The 11,069-nt window shown below is 39.2% G+C and overlaps 1 protein-coding gene across 1 annotated transcript; it reads right to left on the bottom strand.

The window, feature by feature from the left end:
* Nucleotides 1-306: 306 nt before the first annotated feature.
* Nucleotides 307-6,567, bottom strand: LOC137400571 (uncharacterized). Its single transcript, XM_068086899.1, has one exon. It carries the CDS (start codon nt 6,565-6,567, stop codon nt 307-309), a length of 6,261 nt encoding a protein of 2,086 aa, XP_067943000.1.
* Nucleotides 6,568-11,069: the final 4,502 nt, after the last annotated feature.

Below are 11,069 nucleotides of genomic sequence, written 5' to 3' on the forward strand. Positions count from 1 at the left end.
ATATGTCATGATTCATTTCAATGTTTGACCAACAAGCGCTGTAAGCTATCCCAACACATCGGGGAGACAGGGGTTGGTCAAACATGGAAAGGAAAAAATATAAAGTATGGATAATACTAGCCTACTGATAATACATAATAGCCGCTAAATGTAATATTACAAACAATTGTCACATGTACCACGGTAAAGATTGAGAGTAGGTCAATCAGTTCACTTATAACAAGTTTTAAAAGTAACTACAAACTACAAGAATTTATGCGACTATAATGCAGATAGATATGATGAGCAGATGATCTCAGATGCCACCTACTGTTCCTCTACTGGTATAATGAGAGCTAACTTATGCACACTACGGGTTATAACTGTGTCAGGGCTACCGCTATATGTTTTAGTCATTTTACCTGACCTAAAGTTCTTGTAACGTATTGAAACACGCCTTACAGTATCATTACTGTCTGGATGTGTTTGACATACTTCCGCAAGATGGTATTGGGAACGCAGCGCATTTGAGTCCTTAACCATCACTATGTCACCTAACACGAGATTACGGGTTTTCTTATACCACTTAGACTGATAAGCCATAGTGGGAGCATACAGCTCTACCCAACGCTTCCAAAACTTATTGCAAGTACTGTTTACTATTTCTGCACGTGTTTTGATAGAGTCCACTGTCATGGCAGCATCACCTACACTGTTTGAGTGTGCTCTACCTAATAGCAGGGAGTTTGGTGTAAGTAGGTTGATTGTGGAATCCTCACTTGGAATCCTCCCAAGTGGTCTCTCATTCATGATATTAGCTGCTTCCGTACAAAGAGTTAGAAATTCAGCAGGGGACAACCTTTGACCACCTGTACTGAAAGCAAAACATCTCTTTGCTGACCTGATTAAGCTTTCCGCTGCGCCTTGGTACCACGGACTGTCAGCAGCACCAAACACCCATTGTAGTCCATGGTCAGCACTTGCCTTGTAGATCATTTTTTGATCCAAACTGTTCCATAGCATTTTGAGCTCTTTCTCAGCATGTGTAAGTTGTGATCCAGGATCGGAGTAGATGACCGATGGCCACCCACGTATATTTGTGAACCTTCTCAATGCTAAAATAAAGGAACTTGTATCGTAGCCGAACACAGCTTCTATGTGCACCGCTCTTGAAGCGAGATCAGTAAAGATGACACCCCATGCCTTTCCGGTGGTACGTTTCTGTACTTCGCCCCTTACAGGAAATGGGCCGAACAAATCGAGGACTATTTGACTGAACGGTAGTGCCGGTGTCAATCTTCCTTTGGGGAGCTTACCCATTTCTTGGGTTAATAATTGAGGGTCTCGGATCTTGCATAGCCTACAATTGGTCTTTACTGACTTGGCTAACTTTGTGCCTTGTGGGGTCCAGTAAGCATGACGGAAGCGTGCCAATGTCGCATCACGTCCTCTATGACCACCTTCAGTGTGAGCTTCATCCATGAGCAGTCTTGTGTAAGGGTGGTTGGTTGGTAGCAACTTGAGAGGTGGATCATCTGAGCCCTGTTGCAGAGGGTTGTTATCTCCCATCCGCTCACCTATCACCCAGATTCCATCCTTATTTATAACTGGTTTCAACCTTGCATACCTACCACGTACAGCCTGTTCAAGATCAGCCTTCATTGTAGCTTGTACATCCTTGATAATGAGTTTTTTGCTCTCTTCAAGGTGTTTGACTGTAATATTGCAGATTCTGCCAGCTTTGAAAGATCTGCCATCTTTGATAGCTAGGAGTCGAGCGAAGACCCAAACAAGTCTCTTGTTGGTCTTGTACCTGCTGTAATCTATACTCAGTTGATGGTTCTGAGTAGCTTTAGTCTGGTGGGTGTGAACAACCTTCTTTTCACCAGGTAGTGGCTCCTGTGGTTGACCAACTTCATGAATTGTCCTAGTACCCCATTCTACTTCATCTTTGTATAAAAAGTCTGGGCCTCTCCACCATGAAGTAACTGGCCCTAGCTCTTGAGGTCGACGACCTCTAGTTACCCAGTCTGCAGGGTTGTCTTCACCTCTGATCCATCTCCACTCACTGATGTCTTTACTTGCTGCTTGAATCTCTCCAATTCGAACACCTTCGTAAAGTTTGAAACGAGTGGATTTCTTTTTTAGCATACAGAGAACAGTCTCCGAGTCAGTGAGATGCACCACTTTGTCAAACTTGATTCTCATTTCTTTCCCAATGATCTCTCTTCCTCTCTTTGCCAGTACTGCTCCATTGAGCTCCAACTGGGGAGTTGACAGTTTTCTGATGGGTGCTATACGAGATTTGGCAAGAACCAATCGACAAAAATATGACTCATCTCTCAGCCTCCAACGTATATATGCCACAAAGCCATATGCTTTGTCACTTGCATCGCTAAAGATTACAAGTGTTGGGGAACCTTGAGCTCCCTCTGGGGTGAGGCAACGATCATACTCCAATGTGTTGAATTCGCACATATGAGTAAAGAATGCTCTCCATTTACTCCTGAGTTGATCGGGGAGGGGCTCATCCCAACCTATACCTAAGTCCCAGGTGTCTCTAAGATACATTTTGCCGGTTACTATGAAAGGACTTAGTATGCCTAGTGGGTCGTACAACCGCATCACCTGTTCAAGTACAAGACGCTTAGTAAGGATATGAGGAATAGCCTGAGAGACTTCATTTATATCCAAGTCAGGTGCTGTGTGCTGGCCTCTGACCTTCTTCGAAAAGTTTAATTTTGGCTTGAAACTTATGGTGTCTGAGCACCCATTCCACAGCACACCTAATACTTGCATGCTTTTGTCCTCCCCTTTACCATTGAAAGTCCAGCCTTTAATCTGAAATCCTCCTTTTTTTAACACTGTAGTTGCATCATCAGCTAACTGATGAGCCTCAGAGTCATCACTAACTGACTCAACAATGTCATCCACATACATGGACTCATTGAGCAGAGTAGCTACCCTGGGAAACTTCTCTTTCATCATTTCAGCAGTCTTGAGGATTGCCTCAGTACTAATTGCTGGTGCTGGGCGGTCACCCATGTTGACCCTCGTTATTGCATACGTGTCTGGTTTTTTAGTAGCATCCATATTGCGCCACAAGAATCGATGGCAATGTTGTTCAGTGATACCAATGTGTATAGAGTTGAACATTTTCCTTACGTCACCAATGAGGACTGATTTGCCCTCACGCCATCTTATCAATATGCCCAGAAGAGAAGAAATGTAATTGTCTGGGCCCTTTGCGAGGGCCTCATTGAGTGACTGTCCTTCAAAAGTCTGACTAGAATTGAAGACAATTCTGACTGGTGTAGACATGGACTTAGGGTTTTCTACAGCCAAGTGGCTGATGTAAAAGACTGGTCCATTCCACTCCTTGAGCTCTTTGTCGGATAACTTTCTGGCGACACATCTGTCTAACATGTCCTGTATCTGTTCACAGTAGATCTGCTTCCACTGCTCACCCCGCTTGAGCAGGGACTTTTCTGTACTTCTGAGAGTTGCAAATACAGCACTGTAATTATCTGGCAGAAGTTTTGGATCTATAAGCCACGGGTATTTAGTTACCCATGCTTCAAGCTTTGGGTCATAGCTGAGATTACTACGAATTATTTCTACCTCTTGCTGTTCTCTAAATGAGTAGGTGTGCCCCCTTATTGGGCATTTCCCACATTTGCAAGAACCACATCGAGGTTGGATTTCAGTTACCATCTCCTCACAGTGTATGAACTTCTCTACAGTGTTCATTTCTGCCCTTGTCAGACAAGTCTGTGCTGACTGCTGAATTGGCAAATCTCCTTCCACACAGGACGAGCCAATAAGATTACTAACCACTGGCAGCTGTTGCAACAGTGGATGTGATCCTTGGAGGCAGTTTCCAAAAGTGCCCTCCATAAGGCTCAGATGTGACCCTGCTTTGTCTATTTCAACTTTTGGATGGTGACCAAAGTAGTCGTTCCCTAACAAGATATCCACAATACCACCCTCCCGAACTAAAGCAGACAGATCTTTCCGATGAGGAAAGAGGGATTTGAGGGTTTCAAAGTTCAAGCTAGAGACAGGGCCAGTAATTTCATTCATGCAATAAGCAACTATCGAAACTACTTCTCCTTTACTGTTTAGCAAGTTGAGCCTGTAGCAATTTGTGTGATGTTCTGTTACAACATTACCTACACGTGTGATCTCTAAATGGGTGGTGCCCACCTTTTTAGCTTTCAACCTTTTGACAGCATCTTTGGAAACATAAGTGGCGTTTGAACCGCCATCAAAGAAAATCATGGCTTGCTGTGACGATCCAGCAACATGCACTTCCTGTATTGGAAATATAGAATATGAAGAGCCTTGTCTAGCATGGCTCGTCGACCTTTCATCCTTAAGCGGTTGAACTGGTTGACTGCTAGACTTTCCTTCAGGTTTAGGGTTTTGTGCTGCTCCTCTACATAATAGAGAGTGGTGGTCAGTTCTCCCACACCGGTCACAGGGAGTCTGGTCAGGACAGTCCTGACGCATATGGCCTTCCCCACACTTGAAGCATGATTTGTGCTTAGACAACAAAGCTATCATATCTTTTCTCAACATCTTCTTGAACTTGTTACACTCCATGGTGGTGTGCTTTGTTTGTGCATGAGTGTGGATCAGACAAGGAGAATAGTTGCTATTAGGAGCCTTTTCTGCTCTAGCAGCATGAGTCTTTGTAGCAACCCTTCGTTCTGTCTTCTCCTGCCATTGTCGATTAGAGTTTAGTTCAGAGACTTCTCTAACGCACATGTCCCTTTCTTCCTCCAAGAACTGCATAAAACTAGTGAAAGGGTGGATTCTCTGTTGCACGGTCATAGACCGGTAAATGCGTAACCAGTCACGCCTGATAACTGAGGGCAGCTTTCCTTTAAGTGTGTCAATTTGGGCTCCAGTAACAGCAGACAGCTGTTGTACCTCTCCCAAATGACTATAGCACAGTTCCACAGTGTTTACAAACTCAATTAAGCCTCTGTTATCTCCATCAGAGAGAGGCTTTAGTTTATCAAGATCAGCAAATGCGAACTTAACTGCTGCACTTGCATCTGAATACAGGTCTTCCAACCTTTTCCACATGCGCTCATGCGCCATTGGCTGATTTGCTAAAATAGCCTTAACGTGTGTGAGAGCCTCGCCTTTCAGGCATTGCTTCAAGTTCCAGGCCCGCTCTTCCTCAGATATACACTCCGAGTGAGCATATGAGAGCCATACAGCCCGGAATTCGGGCCAGGTTCTCCGATCTCCATTGAATGTAGGAAGGGCAGCCCTTTTGAATCTAGAGTCTCTATTACTACCTATAGGTGTATTTCCATTATTGTTACTATAGCCCCTATGCGTAGGAAGGGTAGATGTGCTGATATATTGACCAGGAAGTCTGGTGCCTTGATTATATGCAGCTGTTACACTAAGGTTTAATGTACGCTCCGTACTACTAGGTGAAATGTTACCTGTTCCTATTAGTGGAGTGCTGCTAAGAAATGAACTCTGTGGTCTAACAATGCTAGGAGTCATGATACTCATTGACCTATTGACATCATTTGATGCTTGACTAAGCTCTGTATTACTCATCTGTTGTGACAGAGTTGTCACCTGCTGTGACATTGTGGACCCTAATGACCTTTCAGGTATAACTTGCAACTGAGTGCTTACTATCTGCCTACCTACAGACCTCATAGTCTGCAGTGGTGCTGGACCACTGTCTACACCCAGTGTCATAGAGCTCTCACTTGAGGCTACTTGTACATTGGCATGATTTGAACTACTCGAGTTATTGGGCATAGAGCTGGTTGTGGCTGATAGGTTTGGGTGACTAGAAGTGAGCGATGAGCTAGCAGCAGAAAGAGGTAGAGCAGGTGTGAATGAAGTTAAGCCAGTAGCGATAACAGAAGATTGAGTGCTGATATTGTCATTAGTGGCAAGTGAATCACTTTCTGTGGTGCTAGAATTTTCATGAATACTCTCAGCAGACACTGTCTGATGCAACTTAGGTACATGTGACCCCTGTTTGACTAGCATAACCTTATGCTGAAGAGAGGTAATGTATGTATCTACACTAGCATAAAAACTACTATAGTCTTTCACGTCTAGTTTAAGCATAGTATTCACTTTAGATTTAACATCACGAATGATAGATTCAACTTCCCTAAAAACAACATGGCTTCCACTACAAAGTTGCTCCATCAAAAATTCCTTTTGGTCAAGCAAAACCTCAATATCTTTCTGTAAAACATTAGCTTCACAACACTTCATATCACGCTCGTAATGTATAACTGCACTAATAGTGTCATCATAATGCTTTTGCACGTGTTCAAAATACTGCGGCAAGTCAAGCTCATTAACAACTTTATATGAAACAAAACTGCTATCTAAATCTTTAGTTAATAGGTCACAATACAGTTCATGTAGGCTCGTGAACTTGGAAAGTTCATCGTCCAAGAGATCTACCAGGCTGTCTATATCTTGCATAGGCTTCTTGCGAGATATAGCATTAGAAATCTTAGTACTTATGGATGTCACCTTTGATTTCGAGCGGCTTCGCTGATCTCTCAGTTGAACGAGCTCTGTTTCCATGATGATGGCTTGGCTTGCAGTCTCAAAATCTTGTTACTGTACTGGATTCGCTCCCAGGAAAGCACTTGTTAACGGACCACTTGATGAGTAGTATACATAGTTTGCTTTGCTGTATTGTTACTCATAAGCAGTCGTACTATAAAGTACAAGAAGTAAACATTGAATAATACAATATTGCATGACTAACAGTACATAATTGCATAATAGTGGTTTAAAAATTACCATGCACATATGATTTGACAAAGAATGCAGAAATAATATGACAGTAATACTTGTTACAAACTCACACAAGATTTTGCTTCCTTAGAGCCAAGAAACACCTAGATAAACAGGTGCTACATTGCACATATATAATATAGATTCTGTAGCAGAAGCTAAAAAGAACAAAAGCAAACTTTAAAATACAGATACTAATTTAAAATACTACATGCATGATAAAATGCATTCTTCACAAAACAATTAAAACACAAGAATAAAACAAGCATTATTTTATGTACTTACATAAATTGTATAGAAATATCAGTCCAGATGATAGGCTACTGCTGTAGTAAGCAATTGCTACATTTTAAAATGAATATTATGTATAGATAAAATAGTTTAGTGTGTAAGCAGTAATTATGGATGCTTACACAAAGGTGTCTGACTGAGCACTGACTCAGTGACCTAATTTAACTGAGCAAGGCAGCCAAGAATGTTTTGTGGTAAAAAATGCTTCCTACCTAATGACAAAAACATATGTCATGATTCATTTCAATGTTTGACCAACAAGCGCTGTAAGCTATCCCAACACACTAGTCCCGCAGCAACTATTCTGAAAAGAATATAAATCAAGCAATCCACAACAGCTAATCACCATTGCCGAAGTGGTGCAGATTGCACATACATGCATAGCGATACAATGTGAACCAACGTTAAATAGCATATGGACATTTTCCACTTAATTTAAGGGTTCACGCTTATAGGTATATACAGGTACAGCTCTGCAACCTTTGTACAAAAGGTAGGCATAGCATTCTACTCTTTGCATAATGACTTGCTGTATAATAGATCAGAACAAAGAGATTATATCACTTTTACAGAATTTATTAATTCAATGTATATAGGACTTTACCAACATTCTGCTTCTACTTCATTCCAGAAGGTTCCACACGTGCACGACTTTATGGCTCTAGTATTGGCAGCATCTATTCATTGTCCTTTCTTCTGAACATTTTTTTTGCTGAGGAACTATCAGCAAAAAAGTAAACTAATATAGACTATGTTCCATAGCTTGAGTTAATAGATAAACTCTTACAGACATTGTTAAGCTCAGCTTTTTATTTGTTCATAAGCTCAACTGTGCAATTTAGTAATACAAAAAGTTAATTCCAGTTTTTTCTTTAAAATTGCATATGAAATTCAAAATAGCTAAATGAGACAAACATGTTATCAATTTAATGATTGTTTTTTGTAATTTTTTTCTTTAAAACTATATCAGGAGTACAGCCATATGATAAATACAGGAATTTTTTTTATCTTTATCTTAAAATAGCCCCTTTTACCAGCTGAGGCATATTGTTGGGTTTTTAAGCAACATATAAGGTATTTATAAAGCAACGTCATGGACCCTGAAAAACTCTCTTACATTAGAAAGAGTATCATTTATAATAATACACTTCTTTTCCATAGGAAGTAATTGCCTGTTGCAAACCCCATGCTTCCACTTCTAGCCCAAATTAAATCTATTTTGGCCTTTCAGCCGATAGAAAGGCGTTTAATAATTGACCAATAGATAAAAGCTGATAGTAATTTGTGGTGGCATCAGAGAATAAAATAAGGTAATAATATTATTCACTTTGCCTATTTACATATAATAACGAAATTGGCGGAACACTTATATAAATTGACCAAATGGCATCTTGACAACACATTGTTTCTAATTCTGCTACTGCTTAAGCCATAGCTAGTAACTAGGAGCACAGTAACTAATACAAAATGAAAATCAAAAATTGTAGGGGTGGCCGTGAGCTTCAATAGCTAGCTATAATCTTTTGGTGCGATCAGTTGGCACTAATACTATTTGCTTTTCTACATGTATTCATAACATATATGCACACTCTATCAGACTTATTGTACCGCACCAATTGTTCTTTAAGTTACCTCTAATGCATTACTTCTTTAAAAGATTGTAGAAAAAAAGTTTTTGCTTTATTCGGTTTGTTTTTTTTCATTGAGCTCTACAAGCTTGGAGCTTCAAAATGATATCTAGTTAAAAGAGTAATATTCTAACTGCTTTAACAGTTTATGTAACGTCGGTAATACGGTCTACGATCAGGGGATTTGCTTGTCTATTCAAGTTTAAATTTCAAAGTATTAAACTTGTACTAATACTAGCAGATCATCTGGTGACAGAAAATGGTAGGAGTAGGTAATGTAATTTTGACAAAATATAGTGAGCCACTGAGATGTTTAGCTTGTCAGAGAAGATCAACCAGGTCTAGGAAAAAAGAATCTTAAAAACATAGATTACAGGATCTGTAACACACCATCCTTTGTTACATCATAGGTCACATGTTCTTGGCAAGCTTCATCATTGCAAATAATAAATAGCTATACATGTACTTATGTATAGCTATTCAAATAAAACAACTTCACTCTGAGTTGCCAAACTGTCTCATTCTAAATTATTGAAAATTCGGTTGATATTTATGTGAACTAATAACACATTTTTCTTACGGCTATCAGCTGGTATTTTATATTTCGTTTTATTATTTTTATGAAAAAACAACATGTTGAGAGTAATTTAAATAACAACCAAGTAAAATACCAAACTTGTAACAAAACAATAAAACATTCTTTGAGTGAACTAATGAAATATTAATACTCCGCCATGAAAAAGTACTTTAATGTAAATAATTTATTTACAGTATAATAGCGTGTAAATAATTTAAAGATGCATGCATCCATTTTTTTTTCTAGAAACCCATTCAACATTTTCAATACTGATAAAGTAGGGATATTTGAAAATAGTTTACCGTGAATGTGTGCAAGTTGTTGTTCATCTTTTTATCACCGTAACTGTGACAACTTTACACAAGTGTCAAGGGTTTTTGAGCTGTAAGTTAATGAAGAAAAAAGACTTACATAATACCAAAATTACCATAGAACACCTTTGTGAGGTCTTGGGTCAAAAGATACTTACATAATGCCAGAATTACCATAGAACACCTTTGTGAGGTCTTGGGTCAAAAGAGACTTACATAATACCAGAATAACCATAGAACACCTTTGTGAGGTCTTGGGTCAAAAGAGACTTACATAATGCCAGAATAACCATAGAACACCTTTGTGAGGTCTTGGGTCAAAAGAGACTTACATAATGCCTGAATAACCATAGAACACCTTTGTGAGGTCTTGGGTCAAAAGAGACTTACATAATGCCAGAATAACCATAGAACACCTTTGTGAGGTCTTGGGTCAAAAGAGACTTACATAATACCAGAACTACCTTAGAACACCTTTGTGAGGTCTTGGGTCAAAAGAGACTTACATAATACCAGAATTACCATAGAACACCTTTGTGAGGTCTTCAGTCAATGGCACAAGAGCTTCCAGTGTTTTTCCCTTGTTATTGACTGTTTAAAAAGGAAAAGACTATTTAAAGCTACAAAAAGTAATATATTTCTATTAGACTAATTGTAAAAGGCGATGAAGTGAATAAATTAGTCAAGGTGTGTTTGATGTGTGACAATCCGTACCTGTAGGGACTAGCTAGTGCAATGGCGACATTTCCTAAAAATACAGAAGCAGAAAATCTGTTGTCCAAACTGTCAGTTTTATGACTAGAATATAATATGTGGAAGTGATCTGTATGCCCTATGCTAATTACTATGGGTAACTCTACACATACGCCAGTGATTCATTCTTGTTAGACTGGAGCGTAGTGCTAGCCGCTGCTAATCATAGCTATGGAATGTGTTGTCATCTTCGCCGTGTTTGATTACGTATTGAAAACGGTGTTAGTTAGTGTATCGTAATTCTCACGCTTGTTTCATGCCAAGTCTTCTCAATGGATTTACACAATTGGTTAACCGCAGTGAACTTTAATTGAAACTTTAAAAAGCTAGTGAAGTCATACCCCAACCACAAGCTGGAAGATAGATTTAGGGCTAACAAGAAATAAACAGATGAGTGGGGAATGAAAATCGATGTTATTTAGATTAAAAGAGTAATTCAAACGCTTCATACCAGAACTGTGATCTTACTAGTCTATTTTATAGCCTTTATTTTACCATAAATAGAGTCAATTATAAAATAAGATATTTATGACAGACTAGTAAACAATGCAGTAAAAAATGTGTGTGACGCACAAATTTATTTTTGTAAACAAATTCTTTCTTATGAAGTAAGACTGTGCTGACTTGAAAGGATAGTTTTATAAAGCTTTTCACAAATCGAACCAAAATCAGAGAACCAAGTAAAGCAAGTAATATCTTATCTCGTTTCAAAATTAAAGTGCTATT

Source organism: Watersipora subatra, chromosome 7 (assembly GCF_963576615.1).
Source record: "Watersipora subatra chromosome 7, tzWatSuba1.1, whole genome shotgun sequence".
Taxonomy (NCBI): Eukaryota; Metazoa; Bryozoa; class Gymnolaemata; order Cheilostomatida; family Watersiporidae; genus Watersipora; species Watersipora subatra.